This window comes from Marmota monax, unplaced genomic scaffold, assembly GCF_021218885.2.
Source record: "Marmota monax isolate L192 unplaced genomic scaffold, Marmota_monax_Labrador192_F-V1.1 WCK01_AAM20220418_F8-fsc00175, whole genome shotgun sequence".
Lineage (NCBI taxonomy): Eukaryota > Metazoa > Chordata > Mammalia > Rodentia > Sciuridae > Marmota > Marmota monax.
Genome location: NW_026695246.1, coordinates 534981 through 561663, shown reverse-complemented (window position 1 = coordinate 561663; position 26683 = coordinate 534981). Strand labels below are relative to the sequence as shown.

The window sequence follows — 26683 nt, the reverse complement described above, 5'->3', positions numbered from 1 at the left end:
CTGTTGTTCAGCTGTCTCAGGGTCTGCAGCTTCCCCCTCCCCCATTGATGCTGCCCACCAGTCTTCCTGAAAGAGCCTTTGGTCAAGTGATTGTCATACTAAAGGAATCCCAGGGCAAAGATGCCCACTCCTATCATTCCTATTCAACACTGAAAAGAAAAAGAAATAAAGGCACACAGACTGGAAAGGAGGTAATGAAACTGTTCTTCACAGAGGACATGACTTCCCAAGTAGAATCAACAACAACACTCAGTGTTAGAGCACCCCTGATTCAATCCCCAGCACTGGAAAAACAACAACACTAACAACACACTTCAGCTTCTTTGGAAGATGCTACCAAGAACATGATGTGACAAGCCACAGATTGCAAGAAAAGATTTGCAAAATCATAGATCTGAATCTTGTCTAGAGAATTCTTAAAATTCAGTAAGGAAAGAACCCTTCTTTTAAAATGGATAAAAGATTAGAACAAACAATTGATCAAATATATACCAATAGCCAAGAAGTCATGCAAATATGCTCAACATAATTACATTATGAATACACAATCTGGAGCCTTAATGAGATACTACTACTCATTTATTAGGCTACAATGAAAAGACAAAACAAAATAAAAACAAATGACAGTGTCAAATGATGGGAAAAATGTGGAGCTACTGGGATTCTCATGCAATGCTGGTAGAAATTAGGAATGGTACAGTGGTTTTGGAAGATATATTTAACAATTTCTTGTAAAAGTTCCACACATGGTTACTTTATGACTCAGCAAAGCCACCACTAAGAATTTACCCAAGAGAAATGAAAAGGTATGTTCACATGCCTGTACACCAATGTTTGTAGCAGCTTTATTTATAACTGTCAAAATCTAGCTGGGCACAGTGGTCTACACCTGAATCCCAGATGCTTGGGAGGCTGAGAATGAAGGATTGCAAGTTCAAAGCTAGCCTCAGCATCTTAGTGAGGCCCTAAGCAACTTAGTGAGACTCTGACTGAAAAAGGAAAAAAAAATTAAAGAAAATATAAAGGGGGCAGGAGGGGAGGGGGATGTAGCTCTGGGATTAGGTACCCTAGGTTCAATCTCTGCTCCAAACAAAACAAAGCAGAAACAGTGTGGAAAAACTAGATATAATATAAAAATAATTAAATTGGTGAATGCATAAATAATGTGTAGGCATCCATACAGTACTACACAGCAATAAAAGGAAATAAACTACTGATAGGAGCAACACATGGATGAATCTCAAATACATTGTATACTAAATGACTGAAGCTAGACTAAAATGGAAAAGACTCTATTTATTCATGATTCTGGACAAAGAAAAACCAGAAGGACTTAGGGAGAAAAGCTGACAACAGAAGATGATGAAAGGATTTTCTGGGGTAATGAAACTGGTCTAACCTTGATTACTGTGGAGAGTGCAGGACAGTATCCATTTGTCAAAATGGATGACCATAGACCCAAAAAGGGTGAATTTTACTGTGTATAAATATTCCTCAATAAAAGATTTTTAAAAAATTCTACCTTGGCTCCCAGGTTTTCACTTCATCCAAACTAAAGTCCATGCTTGACTTTCTGGGCCTTGTTAATCTTGGCACTCCATGGGGTCAACTTCATTGCCCATGCCACCCTGTGCTTGAATTAGAGCTGTATTCTCATCATTCACTTAACATCCTACTTGCAGGTTTCTGTGCGTTTTTGCACAGGTGTGCCTCTCACAGGCAATGCCCTCTTGTCCTCTGCCTCTCTACAATCACACCTAGGTCCCTAGAGTGGTATGTCCTTCTCTACAATGTGAGCCTCGCCAAACTCTCAGTTTCTTCCAGTCTGCTTCACCATTGAGGACAGACCCCCTCTCAGAGTGCTCCTGGGTGTCTGCTGGTGTTATTCTTATCTCAAGTTGCTTATCAACACAAGGGCAGGATGTACTTATCTCTATACCCATCCCTGAAATAACATGCAACCTAGCACACAGTAGGCTCTGGAAGCAATGCACTCAGGAGGGAGAATGACCACCGAACTCCAGGGGGAGGAGAGATCTGAGCTGCATCTTAAGAGGTGGGTCTACTAATGAAGCACCATCAGGGCCAAGGGCAGTGGAGAAGGCACAGAAAGTGCCAGGTGGCAGAGGTGCAAGACGCCTCTGCACAGCTCTGTAACCCATCACAGGCACTGGGCCCCGCTTACCTGTCTAGTTGAGAATCTAGATCCTTGTAGGGGCACGTGACGATGCTCACTGCTACAGCCTGGATCAGCAGCCCCAAGATGAGTGGCAGTAGAGAGGCAGTGGCGGGTACAGTCACTATGAAGCTGTGTGGCCGTTAAAAAGCCAAGCCACGGGACAGTTTCTCCCCTGGCCCCGCCCCTTGACCCGACTCCACCCTCACTGGCCTTGTCTTCGCTTGACCCCACCCACCTTCTCTTTCTCTCTGAACTGCACTGTTAGTCCAAGAGAAATCTCACCCCACCAAGCTGTCGTCCTGCCTGTCCCTTTTCTACATTCATTACCATCTCTGTGGCAGGGGTAATGATTCTTAACTCCACAGTTACCTGCCAGACCCCATCCACCTGTCCTTGACAGGTCCCCCAAGGGGATTTTTCCTCTAGCCCCACCCACATCAGTCCTGCCCTCGGTTACCCCACCCTTTGGCCTTCTGCCACCCTTTGGCTCTCTTCCTTCCCACAACTGCTGTTATTCCCACTGTAGGCCCTTGGGACTGTGTGGAAACGATCATGGCTTTGTCCAAGGAGAATGGCATCTCTCTGGTATGCACAAGGAAGATGACACATGTCACCAACTGGGCAACCAGGTACAGGCAAAGGGACAGGAGCAGCAGAAACAGAAACAGCTGGATGTGACATGTCCCACGTAGTTGCCCACCCAAGTACAGAGATGGTCAAAATCCTAGGGGAGAGGAGGCAGGCTTTGAGTGTCAATCTGACCTGGCCTCCAATACCCCAAAATGCTCAGGCCTCCCCCAAAGCAGACTGTAGGCCTCTTGCTCTTGGCCCTACACATGGGCTCCCATCTCAGGGAGAACCTGGCATTTTCACTATTAGAGCACAGTTAGGACTCCATGACTCATCAGGTCATCTGCCATGAATGAGGTGTTTGGGGACTGGACCTGCCTGGTGTCACTTACATCCGGATATAGAATCACTCTGGGCCTCTGTTTTCTCAGATGCTGGATGAGGATGGAAAGACCTCCCTGGCCCAGCCAGCCTTCGGCACTTGGAGATCCATGCATTGTGTGCACATGAGAGAAGAGCACTCAGAACTCAGGAAACCCTCTAACTTGGACACCCAGATGAAGACAGGCAAAGATCCCCAGCATCTGGCCTAAGGGTCTGGGTATATAAAATCTGCAAGCCAAGGGATGGGACAGGTGCTTCCTTTTTTCCCCTGACTCTGCCCTTTACAGGTCAGCACCTGTGCACACAGGGCCAGCCTCTCAGGACTGGTACAGACACACAGGCAATAACAGATGTAAGTGACCAAGAGGGGCTAAGAACCACTTTTAGCAGTCCGGGAAGATGGTCTCATACCCACCCTTGACCCACTTACACTGTGGTCCTGGCCAGGTGCCCCATGATGGGTTGGTAAGTGGACAGGTAGAGTACTCACCTCCACACAGATGTTACAACATTCACAGTGGAAGGACCTGTGTGGGTGGTGGAAGGAGCAATGGGGACACCAAGGTATCAGAAAGGCTCATCGATACATCCAGATGATGTATGCTGTCTTAGGTCCTGCTCGAAGGAAGCTGGCATGGGAAGAGGTTTGGGCATTTGCAGGAGGCTGTTCAGCTTGGGGCAGCCCCACAGCATTACATGGAAAGAAAAGGGTGGGGAGGAGTTGGGCAAGGGGATCCCAGTCCCTGTTGAGCAAGCTGGCCACTCCGATGGGCAGGCATTCAAAAAGAAGGGGATTTCCAGCCACAAGAACTCTCTATAGAGCTCCTCCCTTTGGAATAGTGATCATGCTTGAAGTAGGGTGTAAACTGGGAAGGAAGAAGAGGGAACTCTATGGTTTGGAAGAGCCTGCTGGCCTCTCTTGCTAGCCTGCCCAATCCTCCCTACTAAAGCAACTGGAAAAGCTCCAGGATTCTGTTTTTTTTTTTTTTTTTCACCTTTCAGTGGCTTGGGAAATGAGGTGCCAGGGCCTAAGTAATGATGCCATGGAGAGAAGGGATCCTGAGCCATAGGTGGGGTTAGCACTTTAGAAATCACCCCTGTAGGCATCAGTACTTGGGTGCCAGCTCCTTCTCCCTGGGGTCTGAAGCCTTATCTTGATGCAAGATGCCGGGGTCAGACAGAGAAGTTCTACGATACTAGGTGGCCAAAGGTGACCAGAACGAGGAAGCCAGTAATCAGGGAAAAGCCCCACTCCCCATTCAGGGCAAGCCTCCTGCATCTGAAACCAGAGGCAGACTCAGTTCTAATCTGGGGCAACCCAGAGCTTCCCATGCGGCCTGGACCACCTGAGGTCAGACTCAAGGACAGATCTAAATATCCAGGCTAGAGACAAACCCTGGAGACACCACAAAATGTCACCAGCATTACCAACCTCCCACAGTTCCCTAAATGCAGCAGGCACTCTAGACCTCTGTGCTTCTAACTATATATCCTTCTTCCCCTCCAGACCCTCTCTCTCCACTTCCCTGCCTCTGCACTATCACTGTCTATTTTCCCTTCTATCTCTTTGTAAGAAACCTGACAGCTTGCATGGAGACTCACGGAAAAGCAAAGAACACAGAACACGCCACTGACATTCAGCAGCCACAGCATGTTGAAAGTGGCAAAACGACTGGGGATAAACCAAGCATGTCCCACTGGACGTTGGGTGGGGGCTTCAAGTCATTGGAGAATGCCATGACCGGGCCTCCTCTTCTCAGCGAAATGAAGCCACTAGTGACCTCTTCTGAGTTACCACTCGGAGTGCCACGATAACAGCAGGGAAGGAAAGAAGCATCAACTTTGACATCACAGAGTTTCCAGAATTGGGGCTTTGGCTGCTTCCGGTGACTTCTGAGTGCAACCTTCCCCTGCTCCCACATACACACATGTTGTAGACGGGGACATCCTGCTCTTATGATGTTGGCTTCTTTGGAGCTTGTGATGATGTGATGTGGTTTATTTCCCAGATGTTCATAGCCTGGAGGCAGCATCCTCAGTGTGGCAGTGTGGAGGTGGTAGAACCTAAGAGGTGGGGCCTAGTGTGAGGTAATTTGGTAACTGGGGATACTGCCTTCAGAAGGGAGTAATGTACTTCTCATGGGCCCCCATTAGTTCCTGTGAGAGTGGTTTGTTATAAAAAGAGTAAGACGGGTCCTTCCCCAAGTTTCTGGCCATGCAATCTCTATCCCTTGCATGTCTTACCACCATGATGCCATTCACCATATTGTGATCACCCTCACCAAAGATCAGTTGTGGGGCCTGCAAAATTTTGGACTCTGTCATGTCTTTATAAATATCTATTCTCAGGTATTTTGTTTGAGCAACTGAAAGCAGGTAATACCGTCTCTAGGGAGATGGCATGGGGAGGAGCTGGCTGATTTATCACCCTTTCAGGCACAGTGCTAATTGAAGCAGATAGTGCTCATTGCTTATCCTATCTCCATTTCTTCCTTTCTGTTGTAACAGAGTTTCAGTTTGGGGAAAGAGGTGGCAATCTTCCCAACTACATAACTTCCCAAATTCCCTCATTTCAAGGGTGGGCTTCATTACACAATTCCTGTAAAAGGGACATGTGCAAATGTCTATTGAGTTTTTCTGTAAAAGCTTTTGCCTTTTCAATAAAAGGGAAGATGATGCATTTGACAGAGCTCTTCCCACCTTCTGGCTTGAAGCTAGACCCATTGGCTGAGGTGCCACCTAGGGCGACTGAGGCAACAAGTCATGCTACCTAGACATGACTAGTCACATTGTTGAGTCCCTGTCCTATCCCTCAACTGCCTCCCCCTGAGCTGCAGATTATGAAAAAATAAATGGCTTTCTCTTATACTGACATGTGTCATTGTACTGGCTACTGAGCAACTGAGACCCTCTGGGTTTGGAAGATTCTTCCCACCGTAGTCTTGGTGAGTGGCAGAAACCATTTTCCCATCTCAGTTGGAGCTAAATATGGCCAAATACTTTCGGCTTCTCTTGCAGTTATTACAAAGGCCTGTGATCAAGGTGACATCAGTTTCACTCTAGAAGTGCTACCACTGACTGACTGAGAAGTATGTGCTGAGATGAAGTAAATGCACAGATGGCCAAAACCCATATGTCCTGCCCTCTCCCCTTGTTTTTGGACTGGGTATTGAATTCTAGGGAACTGTGGTACATCCCCAGTCCTTTTATTTTGGGACAGGTTCTTACTAATGTTCTCAGGTTGTCTTTGAAATTGTGATCCTTCTGTCTCAGCTTCCCAAGCCATATGCCTAAAACTAGGATTTTAGGCATATGACGTCATGCCTGGTCAAGGAAATTAAATTGACTATAAATAGATCAGGGCTGGTAGCATTGAGACCAGGGCAAAAGGGCAGGTCAGTGTAGATAATGAATAATTATATAAGTTGTTATATAATTATCATGAAAATTATATAAATAATTATATCTTATAATGATAAGAAGTGATTGGGTCAGAAATATGGAGGCTGATTCAAAAAGAAATAAAATGCTAATACCTCCAGAGCACTTCCCATATCCAAAATTTTGCCAAGTTTGCCTGTCTCCTGGTAATTGTTCCTCCCAACAAGAAGTTATTAATGAGTACCCCCTGGGTGGCTCCCTTTCAGCCTTTCCGAACAGATATGCAAAACAGGGAGAGATACAGGATAGGTCCCTTCCCCTCTTGGGCCACATAGGTAGGATGGGAGGAGGGGAACATGAGAAGAAAGAAAATCTGCAATCTATAAAATATGTATAACACTCACCAGCTCTGGACACCTGCCTCTCCAGAGGACTCTCTCTCTCCCTCTCTTTATCTTTCTCTCTCCTAATCATTTAACTAAAGCTTTTTGCTCTTGCCTTGATATTTCTTGGGTGTTTAATCTTTAACATGTGTTTGGGGGTAGGAACAGGACCCCATCCTGACTTTTCAAGTCCAGTGTTTAGATGGGGGCTCTGCAGGGGTCATCAACAGGGGAAGCTTCTCCACAACCCACATCTTTCTGAGGTGCACCTTTCTATTTGTCTTTCTGGAGAACAATAATGGGCACTTGTTAGCTAATTAAATGCAGTTAGTGCAAGCTGCTCTCTACAAGACTCTGGTGCCAGGATTCATGGCCTATGTGGCTCTTATTCACCTGTGTTGCAGGTTAGGCATGTTGGTTTCTGCCAAAGTCGTCTCTCACTATCATCTCCATGCTTGAACCTTGTCTGGCATGAGTATCCAGGGTCTCCAATCCCAGTCTACTTTTCAATGTGTGGAGATGGACGAAAGGTTGGAACAATTGTGAGATTCTGGTCGGAAGCCACTCCTCGGTAAACCTCAAAAGTTTCTCCCATGACTCCTTTCCTGACCTTCTTTATCGGGTATCCTTAGTGACAGGTTGATGAAAAGGTGCTCTGTGAAGGCTTCAGTGACACATACCTTGGGATGAGCAGTTCTGCAGTCTCCCATACTCACTCCTCCTAAGAATTCCCCTCCTCTTGCTGATCAGCCTCTAGCCATTGAGAAAGGGACATTTTACATGGAATGGTTCATAAAGAAACTCCTGGGTTCCCTTGTTTGCAAATGAAGCCTTTGCAAATCTATCTGGCTTCTCAATATTGTTGTTTCTGTGCTTTGTGAGTTTCTTTGGCTGCCAAAGGGAGGCATTTTCAATTCACTCTTTTGGTAAACTCCTCCAGGAAAGGGATGTTAAGCATCTAACAATAATTAGATATCTTCCTCACCCTCCAGAAATTCCTTTGGCCCATCAAGTAGAGAAATATTCCCCAGGTAGGTAATTTTTTTTTTCCTGTGGGTTATCACATTTGGAAGTTCATTGTGGCAGGAGAGGTCAGTTATACCTCTAAGTCTGAACTTTCCAGAGTCTTTGGCATGAGGCAAAAACAAAGACCCTTGTTCATTCTGCCAGTGACGCCAGGAATAGATTTGGTAGAACCATGTGGTGAGAGAAGGGTTTGCTGGCCATCGGAAGCTCATAGGGAGATCTCTCCCCCCACCTCCCCCGAAAAAGAAAGAAAGAAACCTGGATGGGAACTTTGTGCTTAATAATTATGCCAGTGTCACCACTAGCCTGCATACTGAAAAAAAATTGAATTTTCATGTTGTTTAGAGGGTAGCCTCATCCTCAAAAAAGAGAGGTGGAAAGTGCTGGCTACTAGAAGTTCTGGGAGCTAGATGCTCAAAAAGTACCTCATTTTCATAGGCTGCCAGTCCTTGGAAATACCCTAATCACAGTTAGACAAAGGAGAAGTCTCATAATTTTGTGCATCCAATCTGACCTGATTAGCAATTGAGGGAATAAAAACTGGTCTCTGGAAGAAAAATAAACTATAGGACCACACCTTAAGAGATTGATTTTACAAAAGAAAAAAGGGGAAAAATGTCCTATGGATGCATTCTGCCTCTCAAGCTCAGAGGAGTAGCTTTCCTCACTTCTTAGCTTCTGCCAGATCTCTATCTCTGCGAGGCTCACAGAATGTGTGGATCTTGCAAGACTTACAAGGCTTGCAGAGGACCAGTTTGAGACCAAAAATAATAAATAAATAAATTAAAAGGCATTTTTAAAATTCATTTAACATAATATTTTTAAGATTTATCCATTTTATGTTAGAATTCATTTAAGGCTGAATACAAGTCCATTCTATATATATGAATAGAATGAATAATATTCCATCCTATGGCCCATTTTGTTCATCCATTCACCTGCCAATGAACATGTCACTTGCTTCTATCTTTTGGCCACTGTAAATAATGCTGCTGTGAATGTTGATATACAAATATTTGTTCAAGTTTTTGCTTTTAATGATTTGGGATATATCTGCAGGAATAGAATTGCTGAATCATCTGATAATTACCTGCTTAATTCTTTGACGAATTGCTGTAGTGTTTTCCACAGTAGCTGTCCCATTTAAAATTCCCATCGACTATGCAGGAGTGGTGCAATTTCTCCCCATACTTGATAACACTGATAATAATTTTTTTGTTTCCTGGTGTTGTTTGCTTTATAATATCCATCCTATGGGTGTGAAGTGGTCACTCATTGTAGTTTTGATGTAAGTGTTGGGTTTCTCTTTGCTTTTGTAGGATCATCTTTTTAAAAATGATGAAATTATGGCATTTGCTGGTAAATGGATGATAATGGAGAATACAATGCTAAGTGAAAAAAGCCACACTCAGAAACTGAAGGGTCAAATGTTTTTGCTCAAATGCAGAAGCTGGTGCAAAATAAAGAAAGGTGGAGGGAAGGATAAGATAACATAAAGAACCAATCAAATATAAATTAAGAGACATTAATATTTTTGGTGTGTTTATTGCAAATGTGTTCTGAGTTTTGATGTTTGCCTTTTAATTTTGTGTGAAATTTTGAATGTAAAATGTTTGTTATATGTAATCAAATCTACTGATCGTTTATTAGCATCATCTAAGTTTACTTGTATTGCCCTCTCCTTCAAGCTCTTAAGTATTAGGTATATTGTTTCCTTTTTCTTTCAATTCTTTAATCTATTTGAAATTAATGTCAGGTAAGAGGAGATAACAATCTAATTCATGTGTGTTCCCTATAGTTATAATCAATGGTTCCAGCATCACTTATCAAGTGAGATTTCATTTCCCTGATTTGTGACCACTACTTACAATGGACACTGAGTTTTTTTTTTTTTTTTTTCATATATACTAAGATCTGCAGACTGGACTCTGTGAAGCATCTCCCATATTCCCCTACAGGAATGAAGAACTTACCTGCCCAGCTGCTGGAGTGTGGGTGGGAGACAGCCCTAAATTTGGGATCAGTCTCCCCTCCTTCCAGGGACAGATTGCATCCAAGGAGTGATCACCACAGGGCATTAAGGCCTGGCCACTTTGCCTCAGTACAGGGCAATTTTGAAAGCCACATGACCTTTGGTCTCACTGAGTTTTTGTTGGGTCCCTACCTCAGGTGGCTCCCCTCTGCTCAGTCTCTCATCTTCCCCTTTCCTTCCCTTTCTTCCATGGATGTTGATCCACAAATCATTCCCAGTAAAAAACATGCTACATGTTGATCTCTAGCATGTGTGTGTGTGGTGGTTTTATTTCATTAATCTACTGAGTTTTAGCACCACATATTTTTATTATTATTTTGTAGTTTTCAAATAAAATAAGCTTTTTTTATTCTTAATTGTTATCATCTGAATAAATATAGTTATGATGTGTAGTAAACAAAACACCATACAAGAACTGACTTTGTTGGTCAGTAGTAACACACTTGCTTAGCACATGAGGCAAGGCCCTGGATTGGATCCCCAGCATCACATTAAACACACACACATACACCATAACATAAAATACTCATCAATGAACTCACCCAAGAGTCTCCACTCAGATATCTTATTTCATTAAAACGAGCATCTTGAACCAGGCATGGTGGCTAAAGCTATAATCCCAACTACTTGGTGGCAAAGGCAGAAAGATCAAAAGTTTGAGGCCAACTGGGGCCACATAGAGAAACTCTATATCAAAAAACGAAGCAAGGGGCTGAAGTTGTAGCTCAGTGATGGAGTCCTTGCTTGGTATGTGTGAGACACTGGGTTTGATCCTTGGCACTCCATTAAAAAGTAAATAAATAAAATAAAGGTATTGTGTTCATCTACAACCAAAAAATATATACAAAACTAAAAAGAAAAAATTAAAAATAAAATAAGCCCAATTCCATAAAACCAAAAACCAAAAACCAAACATTTTCTCTAATATGTGAATGCTAATACAGAATTGCGGGTTGTGGGGGGGATAGAAGTTCACTGGATTAGATTAGACAAAGGGGAATGAAGAAAGGAGGGAGGTTGAGAATTGGAAATGCAGTAGAATGAATCAGACAACTTTCCTATGTTCATATATGAATACATGACCAGTATCAGTCAACATGGTGTAAGACCACAAGAATGGGAAGTTACATTCTACATGTATAATATGTCAAATACATTTTACTGTCAACTACAAAGGACAAGTAAAAATTGAAAAAAAAAAAGAAATGGAAATATCATTACAGACACTGTTGAAGTACAGAAGATAATCAGAAACTATTTTGAAAATGTGTACTCCAATCAACTAGAACATCTGGAAGATAGTGAAATTCCTGGAGACATATGATCTAACCAGATTGAACCAGGAAGATATAGAATATTTAGACAGCTCAATTTAAAGCAATGAAATTATAGAAGTGATCAAAAACCCACCAAGAAAGAAAAGTCCAGGACTGGGTAGGTTCTCAACCAAGTTATACCAGGTCTTTAAAGAAGATCTAATACCAATCCTCCTCAAATTATTCCATGAAATAGGAAAGGAGGGCCCTCTTCCAAATTTATTCTATGAAGCTAATATTATCCCGATACCAAAACCAGACAAAGATACATCAAGGAAAAAAAAATTAAGACCAATATTTCACCCAAGAGTGCACCTCATGATCAAGTGGGTCATCCCAGAGATTCAAGATTGGCTCAACATATAGAAATCAATAAATGTGAAAATTGCATAAATATGCTCAAAGAACCACATTTATATCAATAAATGCAAAAAAAATTAAAAAGTCATTTAATGAACTATAGCATCCATTCATGTTTTGAAAATTGAAAAAACTAGGAATAGAAGGAACATATCAACATTGTGAAAGCTATAAACAACAAACTGAAGGCCAATGTGATTCTTAATGGAGAAAAACTCAAATCATTCCCTCCAGAAAACTGGAACAAGAAAGAAATGCCCTCTTTCACCACTTCCATTTAAAAGTCCTTCAAAGTCTAGTAAGAGTAATTAGGAGAAAGAAATTGAAAGGATACAAATAGGAAAATAAAAGTTCAAACTATGTCTGTTTGATCCTATATTTAGAAGACTCAAAAAACAACAACAGAACTCCACGAGAAAATGTCTTAGACACTTCTCAGAAGAATAAATACAAATGATCAACAAATATATTTTAAAATGTTCAACATCTCTAGCAATTAGAGAGATTAAAATTAAAACTACACTATTTCATGTCAGTCCACTCAGAATGGCAATTATCGAGAATATAAGTAACAATAAGTGATGGTAAGGACTTGGGGAAAAGAGCACACTCATATATTGTTAATGGGACTGTAAATTGGTGTAACCACTATGGAAAGCACTCTGGGAAGCAGTATAAAGATTCCTCAAAAAAACAAGGATTGGATGTACCCTTTGACCCAGTTATCTCACTCCTCAGAATATATCCAAAGGACTTAAAAATATTAAAAATTATAGTGATGCAGCCACATCAATGTTTATAGCAGTATAATTCACAGTAGTTAAGCTATGAAGCCAACCTTAGTGCCCTTCACAGCTGAATGGAAAAATAAATTGTGGTATATATACACAGTGGGATATTACTCAGTCATAAAAAAAGAATGACTTTGTGACATTTGCTGGAAAATGGAGAGACCTAGACACTATAATTCAAAATGAAATAAGACAATTTGAAAAAACTAAAGTCAATTTTTTTTTCTAATATGTGGAAGCTAAACCACAATAATGGGAGAGGAGTGGAAGAATAGAAGTTCAGTGGATTAGAGAAAAGGAAACAAAGGAAAGGGAAGAGGATATGTAATGAAAGACAGTAGAATGAATCTAACATATTTTTCCTTTGTACATATATGAAAATACCTAAGTGAATCCTATCATCAAGTATATCCATGAGAATGGGGTCCTAATTAGAATAAGATATATTGCATGCTCATATAATTATATCATAATGAATTCTACTGTGAAGCATAACTAAAAAGAACTAATAAAAAACATGAACAATCTGTTGATATAAGTAAATGACATATGAAAATTCTTTGTACTAATATTTTAACTTTTCTAGAGTTGTAAAAAGGGTGTCAAAATTAAAAGTTTTCAAAAAATTTTAGAAAAGTATGATGCTATGACGTATCTTAAGATGACAGCTAACTTGTTAGCTGGTCTGAAAGGAGGAGTTCATCAGAAGCAAGTCATTTAATGTCTAGTTGACTAGCTTTTGAGTTACATTCTTCAAAGAGCTGAGCCTCTAGAGAGCTTTGAGAATTTAGGAAGTTAGAATCAGCTTCCAGGCTCTAGGAATAAAGGAAATAAGCCAAAAATGGATGGAAAAAAAATAAGCCAGTAATGCCAGTAAATGGATGGAGCTAGAGAATATTATGATAAGCTACAATTCTCAGGAGGGTAGTGATGTGGCAAAAACACACACTCTTGACAGATTTCAGCTTAACATGTTCTTAACCTTTCCTAGTCTTATTCTGAATTAGTGTTTTAGTTGGCTTTTTCTTGCTGTGGCCAAAAGACCTGAGAACAACAATTTTAAAGAAGGAAAAGTTTATTTGGGGGCTCACAGTTTTAGAGGTTTCAGTCCCCAGAGGTCCAACTCCCTTGCTCTGGATTTGAGGTAATATTATGAATATTATGGTTTCACTGACTATCAAATGATCATCAGCAAAAAACTTCTCTATTCTTTCAATCCCATATGCAGTGATGGGATTCCTTCTTAGCACCAAATTTTATAATTTGAGATCTGCTTGCCAATTCCCCTGAAACACTATAAAATTTCTTAGAATAAATAATTTATTATTATTGTTGTTGTCATTATTATCACTTTCATTGTTTTCCCTTGTCTTTGTATTCTGAGTTATGATTATCGTAAATGGTCTATGATAGCAAAAATCTAATTTTATAATTAGAAAACAATTATATCAAGTCACAGTTCATAAGTTAAGTAAACTTGAAAGTAATCTAAATGTTAAAAACACCAAGGAAACCTTTCCTAGGCTGTGATTTAGAGAGTCCTAATGAATGAATTAGCTAGAATGATTTATTCAAGTAACTGAAGAAAAATAGACAGTAGTAGTGTTTTTTTGTTTTGTTTTGTTTTATTCTCCTGTTCAAAGCAAAACTTGAAAATCAAATGGATTCCTACTATGGAGCTGATAGTTGTTTTCACCAAAATTCATTTGTTGAAACCCCCAAGTCATCAATGTGATAGACACCTGTGGATGGGGACTTTAGGAAATCAGCCATGAGATTGAGTTCTCACTTAAGGATTGGTGTCCTAAATGTTGGGAAGGATGTGGGGAAGAAGGTACACTCATACATTGCTGGTGGGACTGAAAATTGGTGGAACCATTATGGAGAATGCTGGGGATGTCTCAGAAAATTGGGAATGGAACCACCATTTGACCTAGCTATCCCATTCCTCAGTCTATACCCAAAGGACTTAAAATCAGCATACTGCAGTGACACAGCCTCATCAATGTTTATAGCAGCTCAATTCACAATAGCTAACCTGTGGAACCAACTTAGATGCCTTTCAACAGATGAGTGGATAAAGAAACTATAGTATATATGAACAGTGGAACATTAATCAGTCTTATAGAAGAATGAAATTGTAGAATTTGCCAGTAAATGGATGGAGCTGCAGAACAATATGATAAGCAAGATAAGCGAATCTCAAAGAAACAAAGGCCAAATATTTTCTCTGATATATGGATACTAATTCAAAATAAGGGGTGGGGGAGAATAGATGTATTTTGGACTAGACAGAGGGGCGTGAAAGGAGGCAAGGGGCATGGGAGTAGGAATAATAGGAGAATGCGTCAGACATTATTACCTTATGTGTATATATGATTACTTGACCTGTGTAACTCTACATCATGTACAAAACCAAACAAATGAGAAGTTATACTCTATGTATGATGTAAAAAATGCATTCCATTGTCATGTATAATTAATTAGAACAAATAAAAATATATTTAAAAAAAAGAAAGGAGACTTGGCAGAATTTGCTGTCTTTCCCTCTCTTTCTATGATGGGAGGACTTATGAAGACACCATGGGCAAATAAGGATGATACACTCAACAGACACTGAATCTGCAGGAGCTTTGCATGATCTTGGACTTCCTAGCCTCACAAACTGGGAAAAATAATGTTTCTTGTTTAATCTACCAGGTAATGGTAATTTAGTATAGCAACCTAAACTGAATAAGACAAATTTCATTATGAAAATAATGGGAAAATGTGCCCATTTTAATATATATACACACATTTTATTTTCTGTTTCCTAATTAAATACACATGGTACAAAATAATTAAATTTTGTAACGACTTGTTACATAACAAATCTGTGAAATATTAAAAAATATTGTATAACACTTATAATTACATGTTTCACTTAATTTAAAAATCACATTTTAATTATAGTTTAGTTTTACACATATATATTTAATATTATGTGTACAGATCGACCTTCTGCTTATCAACTATCCAAACTATTCAACATAGAATTATCCAAATCCTATTAAAAATTTTAAATAATTGAATACAAACTACATTAATATAAAAAATTTAGCATTACTTTTGATGTACACTGTGCAACAATTTTTAGGAAAGTGTTATGAAAATTATATTTTACAGAATGTAAGAGTTAATGAGAAGGGACACTTGTAAGTGCCGTGAAACTTAAATCCAGTATTAATTTCTCCTTGAGAACTTGAATTGGTGGCACTCTTCATGACCAGCTGATTTCAAATGGTTCATCAAGAGTAACATTTTTGTCTTTAAGGTCAATATTTAATATCTGAAAAAAAAAGTAAAATTGAAATTATTTAATTAAAATCACATTTTTGTTCTTTTTCAAACAAAGATGATTTTATTTAGCATGAAACAGGATACACTTTTTTTTTTTTTGCTAAACTTTTATTTCACAGTTGGAAACCATCTCAGCTACCCATGTTATAGATAACGGAAATGAATTACCTGAGGCAGAATGTCAAAGACATAAAAAGCCAAAACTACTAGGCAATCACCTTGATATCTATTTTTTGACACAACACCTAAATTTGGAGGAGTTCATAATTGCACTACATAAACTGCTACACTTCCAATCCTCAAATGTTATAAAGGCATCTATCCTTTATGGCCAATTGTCAATTTTTTAAGTATCACCTTCTTTACTGGAGATAAATTTAGCTAGACTCTACAGTGACTAACCATAAAAATAATCTAAGCAATTATGGTCAAATAATCATGTTATATTTTTATTGCTTTTTCTCTAATATATGCTTACATGATTCTCTGTGTCTTAGCTTTAAAAGTTTGTATTCAACCAATAGGCAAGTGAAGGAGAATATCAACATTCTCTGCTGCCTATCACACATCAAGTACTCAATTAAGGGCTTTAAAAAATTTATTCTTCACTTAGGCATAGCAAATCTGGGTCAATTTACCATAGTAGTAGAAGCATTTAAATGGGAAAAAATACTTATCTTAATATCTATTAGTCAGTTTTAAAATTGATCTATTGTAACCAAAAAACCCTAAGCTAGTTCTTTAGTAGTACTTTATCACTTTTACTCAAGAGATACATATCATTAGAATTTCCATTATATAACAGAGGAAAGTTAGTATCAAAACTATTAAATAAATTGCAAAAGTAAAATGACTAATTACTGTCAAGATCTATAACCAGAAAAACAATAGCTCACACAAAATCAGCTAGACATATTTGTTTCTAGGAAAATGTTTTAAAAATTATATTGATATTGCAGTTAAATCATCCTTTGCATAAAGTTGCCACACCTATGCAGAAGGGCAACATGAGTGTAGAAAGAAATGGACTGTCTTTCTGTAAGTTCTTTGATTAACATCTGGACAGCCATCTTAAGTGACAATGCCATTAAAAAAAAAAAAATTTACTTTCCTGCCCAAGGGCATTTCTGAAAAAGGCTCACCATTCCCTCATACCTAACCCACCCTTAACCACTCTAATCCCTGAGTCTGCCCTATAAAATCCAGAACCCCAAGCCTCTTTTGCCTCTATCCATCTATGGAGAGATGCCCTTTATTTGTCAGCTCTGACAAATAAACTCTCATATATATCTCTGCCTGGTCTTCCTCTTTCATTTCTTGCTCTCCAATCTCCCTGTTCCTCGCTTCCCTTTCATTTTCTTCTATAACTTTCCTACATTAATGCTTGAAAAACTGTGTCCAAAAATTTTTTGCCTTTGAATGCACTTGTAAGCAACTCTTCATTTTGTTAAAATGAATATCTTCATTTCAAATGGTTCACCAAGAGTAACATTTTCGAAACCATTAGTGTAATGAAACATCAAAAAATTTCTTCATAGTATTTAAAATTCTTCATAAATATGTTTGGAAGCAGTGAAATATCAACCTTTTTAAAATGATCTCTTTTTTTCTGCCACATTTGTTCAAAACAAAATAATACCCAACACATTAAATATAATTTGACATCTTCATTTGACATTATTTGCTTCATTTGAATAAAAGTTATGGGACAAGTGTTAAATTTCAAGTGGAAAAAAAAATTTGGTAGCCGCTGTTTAAATCTAATATCCTATGAAATTTACAAAAATCTGAGACAGCCCAAGATATAGTCTTTTTTTAATTTAATTTGAAATCAGCAAACTGGCTATTCTGTAAGTTCCAAGTGAATAATGGCTAGGTGGTTTAAACAAGTTTGTTTAAATATTATGTAGTCACACATAGTTTTAGCAGTGCAGATCTGACCTTCAACTTGATCAAAACCTTAACTATTTTGTAGAATATATATTGTTTGAAGTATACCTTAACAATTCACAGATTCACAGAATTTAGAATTGGAAGGAGTTTAGCAGACTGTTTACCTGTTTATTTTTATTTAATTGGAAAGAAAGAGAGGACCCAAAATCAATTTTTCAAAATAAAAAATCAAATTAATGGTAGCAATGTTACTTTAACATAGGAATCCTGACTCCTTGTTTAATGTCTGTATCCTCACTCAGACCTGTATTCATGAGTAAGAGTAGGTAGCTGTATTAATTTTGAAATTTTTTCAAAGACATTTTAATCTGACACACACAATGTCCAAATTAACATATTTTATTTAAAAATACTGAAATAGCAATATGCATATCTAATGTAAATTAATTTTGCTATGCCAGAACAATTATTAAAAAGATACTATTTTGATTGATACCTGTGAAATGTTTCTAAGGGTAATACAGAAATAAAATGGGAAGTTTAATTACTGTGAGTATTTGAGAAATGTCACAGTTGACTCATAATTATGTTTCTTTAGGCATGAGAAATATAAGAAGTTCATATTCATATTTTGAATGTCTGCATTTTCTAACTCACTTACCTCTTTTTCTAGGTTTTCAAATCTAAGTGGTACTGTGTTTCCATTATATATCAAGTTGACTCCAGTGACAGGAACATTTCCTTTCCCCCATACATGGACAGATCCAAGCCTCATTTCACTTTTATTTATGTAACCATTTTTCAGTATAGTGCTTGTCAAAGTTTTCTACAAAGGTAAAGGAAAATTTTAAGCCCTTCATTTGCAAGAGCAATTAAATTGACAAAATGTATATTATAGTATATAAAATTATTGGTATATTTAAAGTAAGTGTTTTATCTAATAAACATGGAATGAAACTTCACACATTCTTTAACACAATTGTACATAAATAATTTTAAATACCTCTTTTAAATTAAATTGTACCAAGAAGTATAGGTCTCTTTCATAGGTGTCTGTAGAGAGAGAAAAAAAGTAATATATTTTTATTTTCAAAGAACAGTAGTAAACTCTTAGTATAACTAATTTCCCTTCCTGTTAAAAATGTTATAATGTTGTATTCCTGCATTTCTAATGAAAGTCAAACTGACAAAACATAAGATTTTTAGTTCATCTGGTATCTATTTTATAATAATTTTAGAGCTAACACTTATTAAACATTCTCATTTTGAAACTCTAAGCACTTTATCACTGCTACTTTAGAGATATATATTACTTGATTTTCCATTGTATAATAGAGGAAAGTCAGTGCTAAAATAGTTAAATAAATTGCAAAATTGAAATGATTAAATATAGCCAACATCTGTAATCAGGATAAATTTACTCTGACTTCTCTGACTGTGCATATATGTAAAAAACAAAGAAGCATACAGAAGATGGAAAGTACATCAAATGCCTGATTAAAATACATATTGAGATAACATGGAAAAAGCAATATATTTTAATTCCCCTCTCTACTTACATATGTCAGCATCATATTCCTTAATTTAATGAAAAATTAATAGACTAGTTTTCCTGTAAGAAAATTGATATTCAGCCTCAAACTTTCTTCTCTGAATATAAACTAACATATGCATAACTAATTTAATATGAATTGTGAGTATATTAGTGCCAATATGCCTTAAGTATTTTAGTCTTAACTTTTCAATTTACAATTTTAGCAGAAGTTTTAACAGAATGTTTTACTCATAGAATTAGATTAAATAAAGCACAGTGACAAGTACTAGGAAAATATGAAAAGTTTTGTTGAATAGGAAGAAGTTAACATCTCTGATCATAGTCAAAGGCACCAATATATCTAGATGCTTCATTAACATCCATAAGGCAAATAAAGATTAAATATTATAATGTTAGAAAGGTTAAGACGTACTTTATGTTTGCAAGTTTTAGGATGTGTTAATTTTTATCTATCTTCAATTTACTTTGAGAGAACTGTTCTGCAAATTATATCACAAAATTTGAATGTATTTGTCTAAAAGAAAGAATAACATCAGATGGGAATATCAATTTAGATTGGTGTCCTCCATGTAGAAGATAAATTTAGAGATTCCAATCTAATAAATTCAGAAATGAAGTATTTTTTGCATACTATATTTGGTGTCTAGTCAAGAAATTCCAGGGGATTATTTGAAAAACCTAATTATTTTATATGTTGTGATTACAAAAATTGTCCAGAACAATTTTTGTTCTTGAATAAAGAGATCATAAATATATAATCTGAATCATATTAGTAATTTCCAGCAATTAAAGATAAGTCTGCCATGAAAACTGAATAGGACACAGGGCATACTAAGTTTTCACTTACAACTTAGTGCAGTAGGAAAAGCTGGGGAAAAACAATTATACATATATCAACTTAACACCCCTGGAAAATTATTGGTAAATTCAAAGTACATACTGCTGGAAGATAAGGGAAAGAAAGGCTGTGAACTTAGTAGAACATCAGTTAAAATAGTATTGAAAGTCAAGGTTCTAAACCAAAGGGTTTTATCTCATAGTGGTTTACTGGTTCGCCTTCTAAACCAGAAAATGAAGAGGACTTTAGGCCAATTTTATGATTGTTCACTTGTATATGATTATTTCTCTTTTACTTTTCACTTTTTTGTTTTAATTAGTTACACATGATAGTACAATGATCTTGACATATCATACCTTTGAATCAGACGGGGTATAATTTCTCATTTCACTTTTTAATACTAGGGATTGAACCTAGAAGTGATTTACCAGTGAGCTCCATATCCAGACCATTTTATTTTTTATTTTGAGACATGGTTTCACTAAGTTGCATTAGGGCTCATTGAATTGCAAAGGCTGGCTTCAAACTTGCAATCTTCCTTCCTCATCTTCCCGAGTTACTGAGCTACATGTATGCACCACTCTTCTCTGTGCTAACATAGAATTCTTATGTCAAGTTTCTCACATGCTTTATATTTACTAATAGATTCTTATCTTTTTTGGTTTTAGAATATTTATTTGATTAAAAGATGATACATATCTTTGCTATTAATGAAAATTTATCATCTGTGGACAGTTAATTTAAATGGTAGTATATGAAAACTACAACTTCACATTGGTGACAATTTTTATGACTAAAGTTTGTGTCAATAAAATGTTTAGAACTCCATCTGAGAGAACTGGTACTATTAATGGCGATTATATTTTATCTACAGAATAAGAATCTCCTGAGGGAATTTTGCTCAAAGGCAGAAGATTCCTCATTTTCTCCTCAAACTAGTGGAATTTGGATGGGCCCCAGAAGACTCCTTTTTTTGTTTGTTTGTTTGTATCATGGTACTAAAGATTGAACCCAGTGGTGCTCCACTGTTCTTCATCTCCAGACTTTTTTTTTTTTTGGTGGGGTACTGGGCATTCAACATCTGAGCCACATCCCCAGCCCTATTTTATATTTTAGTTAGAAACAGATGTCACTGAGTTGCTTAGAGCCTCGCCATTGCCAAGGCTGGCTTTGAATTCGTGATCCTCCTGCCTCAACCTCCCAAACTGCTGGGATTACAGGCGTTTTTGCTTTTTATTTTGTAACAGGTTTTCACTAAGTTGATAATGCTTTCCTCAAACTTTTGGGCCTCCAGAGTCCCTGGGATGACATACTTAGTATCTATGTATTTTAATATATACTCAGTATCTATTTTGTGAATGGCACTGTATTAGCTTCTGCCATAGGTAATACACACTATACAAATCTCTTCACTAGTCAGATATTTAATTTAGGTATTAAACAAATTTAAAACAAGAAAGGGGTCTTGAAATATTTCCAACTTTGTTTATCCAAGTTGATTCAAGTAATTTTCAAGGTCTTTTAGCTTTGAATAAAAGCTTTGTACTCAGCTTCCAAAAAAAAAGTAAAATATGAAAGAACAGAATATATATATATATATATATATATATATATATATATATATATATATAATTATATTTATCTACTAAATGGAACACTCACTTATAGTATCTCCATCATCCCAAAATAGAGATCCTTGTGCCATCTGATTATCATCTGCAGCAACAATGAGCTTCATGTAATTTTTTCGACTGCAAAAAAGAAATATATAATTTTACCCATACTAGCAGAATAGTGCATTTTATATGATGTGGCATCCATAAAAGTATCCAAAAGAGCACAAATGGAATAGCAATTAAGGAGAATGCAAATTATTTAGACAAAGAAAATTAAAGAATTTTTCTCTTTAAAATGTTACAAATATTAAAACATAAAATTCATCATATTTAATACAAAATATCATGCATGTCTTTTTTTTTGAGACAGGTTCTTCCTAAGTTGCTTAGGACTTCACTAAGTTGCTGAGGCTGGACTGAACTTGCAATCCTCCTGCCTCAGCCTCCCATGTCACTGGCACTACAGGCATGTGCCATGACACTATAGGTGTGCACTACTATGCCCAGCACTAGCATATAATAACATCTACTCTAAATTATCAAGAGTAGCCTTATTTATAGTAATTACAACCATATAAAGTTCATTGATAAATTTATTTTTCTCTCTCTAATCCTGTCATTGGCCATTAAGCATTACTATATTACTTAAGTCTTCTATGACTTAAGCCTTCTTCATGTTTCCATATATAAATCATTCAATTATCATTGAAAAATTATTAATAAGAATATAGAATAACTGGCAAGTTCTATATATGTAATAGACAACACCTCCCAAGGTGAGGCCTAACTATGAACTAAATACCTGTGCCTGTGCTCATTCAACAGCAATTTATGGAAAGTAACTGGGTTTGAAAGTCTCATATTATTAAGAAAGGATTTCTCAGGCAAATTATTTTTAGATATCTACCTTTTCCAGTCACAAATGTTGAAGGATATATTGTCATGGGAGTCTGCTAAAATATCTGTGATTAAAGCTCAAGTCTTCAAGTCTTCTCAGCAATGACATATTTTTTAGTTAAAAGATGTTAACATTCCTCAGCATTAATGTGTGTGTGTGTGTGTGAATGTGTCTGTTTCAGTTAATAGGCACTAGTTTAACAGAGAACTGTGTTTTTTAAATATCAAAAATCTGATTCAACCCACAATTTCTCAACCCATGTTAAAACTTGAGATTAAAAACTCCATAAGCTTCATTGTACCCTGGGTGTATTCCTAAATCTTATATCAAATTTACTACATTCCCTTTTTAATCCATGCACATAGATTAAAAAGAGAGACAGAGACATAGAACCTGACCTCTTTTATAGGAAAAGTAAAGAATCTTCTATGCAGAAATTATGAATGGTCTCCATGGAGACCTCACTTATCATTTTTCTCTTTTTTCAAATAATGTCAGAACAGGATATTGACAGAAAAAAAGTTAGGTGGTTCCAGGAGATATGGCCTGTCAGTACATAGGTCACCAAGAAAGTGTTTTCAGTATGAAAAGAGAAGAGAGACAGGAACAGAGTCCTCCATAATCTGAATGTCTAAGCCAGGTCTATAGGTCTTGGGAATAAAAATTATTATGGTACAAGAAATTGATTCTTACGTCAGTCTCATGAGACAGAATCATCCTATGTTCTTGGTGTAATGGACATGATGGTGAAAAAAAAAAAAAGACAAGGATAATAGGGAGGAGGACCTCTCGGAAAAAAAAAAAAGTTATCATGGCTAGATGATGATCAATTCATGGTGATAATGAGTTTCTGTGTTGTCCCTCAACTCATCATTATGTGGGGTAAAGCCACTAAAAGGTAGGTCTCCGGTTGGGCTCAGTGGTGCATGCCTGTAATCCCAGCAGTTCAGGAGGCTGAGGAAGGAGGATTGCGAGTTCAAAGCCAGCCTCAGCAAAAGTGAGGTGCTAAGCAAGTCAGTGAGACCCTATTTGTAAAAATAAAATACAAAATAGGGCTGGGGATGTAGCTCAGTGGGTGGAGTGTCCCTGAGTTCAATTCCTGGTACCAAATAAATAAATAAATAAATACATCAAAGGCAGGTCTCCTTGCCTTTAGAGAGCAGGGAACTTAGAAATTTGAATAGTGATATTTTCAATGGATATCTACATTTCCATGAGTCTGAAAAATATATTGCAGGGCAGATAAAATGAGGCAGAGACAGGAAAAAAAAATAGATGTAAAAGAAAGAGAAGTTTTCCAAACAAAGTTGACTTAAAGTTCATTAAAACATTCATGGTATGGGATATTATTTAGTGCTAAAATGAAATGAGATATAGAGTCAAGAAAAGATATGCAAAATATTAAATGTGTACTACTAAGTGAAAGAAGTCAATCTAAAGAGCTATTTGATGTGATTCTAACAATATGTCATTCTGGAGAAGGTAAAACTATGAGGGGAGTAAAAATGTCAGTGGAAATTTTGTGTTGGAGGGAATAAGTAGGTGGGATGCAAAGGATTTTCAGGGCACTGATATTATTCAGTATGATACTGTAATGGTTCATACCTTGTAAAATCCACAGATTTAGATAAAACACCAAGAGAGAAACCTAATATAAACAATGGACACTGGATGATAATGACGTGTTCATATGGGTTCATAAATTATAACAAATGTAGCACTTTGGTGAGGGATGTTGATAATAGGAGAGGTTATGATAGTGGGAGGTATGTGGGAAATCTCTGACATTCCACATAATTTTGCTATGAAAACCTAAAATTAATCTCTAAAGACTTTTAAAACTTCATGCTTTCAGGAAGCAAATGATAGTTCTTTCTACATGTACAGTAAAAGATGAGGACCTAGCTAAGACAGTCATTCAAAAGAAAAGGTTTATTAATTCTTCTACATATTATGTACAAGGGGCATAAAGTTTTAATTTGTATTTTAGTTTGATAAGTTTTCTTACTTTAAAATTAGATATTTCATTGAAAGACAATTTTCCATAAGTTTCTTGCATTTCTAAATATCTCACATAAAAACTCACAGCTTTTCTTGTGAACTATTGTTTAAAAGAATTTAAAAAGCAAACAGCATTAGTCATGATATACAATAATGTATATTTAAATGTAAATTGTTGGTATTTTATTGAGTATTTTTGTATCTGTGTTCATCAAGAATGGATCTGAATTTTTCTTTCCTTGATATGCCCTTGTCTGGTTTTGGTGTCACGGTGATACTAGCTCCATAGAATGAATTTGGGAGTGTTCCCTTATTTTTTACTTCATGCACTAATTTGAGGAAGATTATCATTAGTTTTTCTTTAATTGGTTAATCAGCTGAGAATTTATCAGGGTTCTATGCTTTTCTGTGTGGGAAAGTTTTTATTACTGCCTCAATCTCCTTGCTTGATATTGGTCAGTTTAGGTCTTTTTATATTCTCTTGGTTGTAATTCAGATAGTCCAGAAATTTGTCAATATATTTTAGATTTTCGGATTTATTTGAATATGTTTTCAAAATAGTCCCTAATGATCCTCTGGACTGTATACCATAATCAAGGAGGTTTTATTCTAAGAATGCAAAGTTGGTTCAACATATGCAAATCAATAAATGTAATTCATCAAATAAGTAAAATTATGGACAAAATCACATGATCATTTAAATAGTTTCAGAAAAACTCTTCAACTGTATCTTGCACCTATTCTTGATAAAAAAAATAAACTGAAAAAACCATATAATATTATTCAATACAGTACTCGAAGCTATAGCCAAAGCAATTTAGGCAAGAGAAGGAAATTAAAAGGTTACAAATAGGAAAAGAAGAAATCGAATTATCTGTTTTGGGATAACAATCAATTTCCTGTGCATCAATAATGAGAAAGAAATTAGGAAAACTATTCCATTCATAGTAATATTAAAGAAAAAAACTGTAAAAAATATACCCAAGGTAGTAAAAGATGGCTATGATGAAAATTAAAAAACACTGAAGAAAGAAACTGAAGAAAACCTCAGAAGGTGGAAAGATGCCATTTGTGTCTATTCTTGGGATAGACACAAATAATATTGTTCAAAAGATGATACTTCCAAGAGTAATCTACAAATGTTACCCAATACCCATCAAAAATACTAATGACATTCTTCACAGAACTACAACAAACATTACTAACATTCATATGAAAGGATAAAAGACCCAGCATAGCCAAAGCAGTCTTCAACAGAAAGATTGATATTGGAGGTATCACAAAACCTAATCTAAAATTATAATGTGGAACTAAAGTAAAAATCACATTGTCATATTAGTATGAAAACAGACATGAAGATGAGTGGAATGGAAGTAGAAGACACAGAGACAAACCCACATGGAAAAATTCATCTATTCTAGACCAAGTTTTCTCCAAACTTTGGAGAAAATATAGCCTTCTTAACAGAAGGTGCTGGGAAAACTGGGTATCCATTTATAGAAGAATAAAACTAGATCATCTCTCTTACCCTCAAAAAAAAAAAAATCAAAAATCAACTCAAAGTAGGTCAAAGACCTAAGAAGTAGACTAAACTCTGCAACTGCTCAAAAAATAATAATAATAAAGTCAACATTCTAACATATGATACAGGCACTGACTTCCTTAATGAGAATCCTAAATTTCAAGAAATAAAACCAATAATCAATAAGTGGAATGGCATCAAATTAAAAAATATCTACACAGCAAAGGAAATATTTAATAGCATAAAGAGACAGCCTACAGAATGAGGAAAAATCTTTGCCTATAACTATTCTGACAGGGGATTAATGTACAATATACAGAACTCAAAAATATAACACCATAAAAACAACCTAATAAACAAATGGACAAATGATTGAAATAGACATTTATCAAAAGAAATACAAATGGACAACAGATATTTAAATAAAATATTCAATATCCTTGGCAATCAGGGAAAAGCAGATCAAAAATACACTGAGATTTCATCTCACTTCATTTAGAATGGCAATCATTAGGAATACAAATAATAATGATTGCTGTAAGCATGTGGTGAGACTGTAATTAATACAACCACTTAAACATTGTTTGGTGGGACTGGAA

The 26683-nt window shown here is 36.5% G+C and overlaps 1 protein-coding gene across 1 annotated transcript in view; it reads right to left on the bottom strand.

Annotated features, from left to right (window-relative positions):
- Nucleotides 1-15220: 15220 nt before the first annotated feature.
- Si (sucrase-isomaltase) overlaps nt 15221-26683 on the bottom strand; it is a 79295-nt gene continuing 67832 nt past the window's right edge. Inside the window, exons 45-48 of the mRNA XM_046422983.2 lie at nt 21710-21798; nt 18658-18707; nt 18316-18480; nt 15221-15750 (exon numbers count right to left, since the gene is read on the bottom strand). Of these exons, the coding sequence (XP_046278939.1) occupies nt 15682-15750; nt 18316-18480; nt 18658-18707; nt 21710-21798 (373 nt within the window). The 3' untranslated portion in view covers nt 15221-15681. The remainder of the gene's footprint in view (nt 15751-18315; nt 18481-18657; nt 18708-21709; nt 21799-26683) is intronic.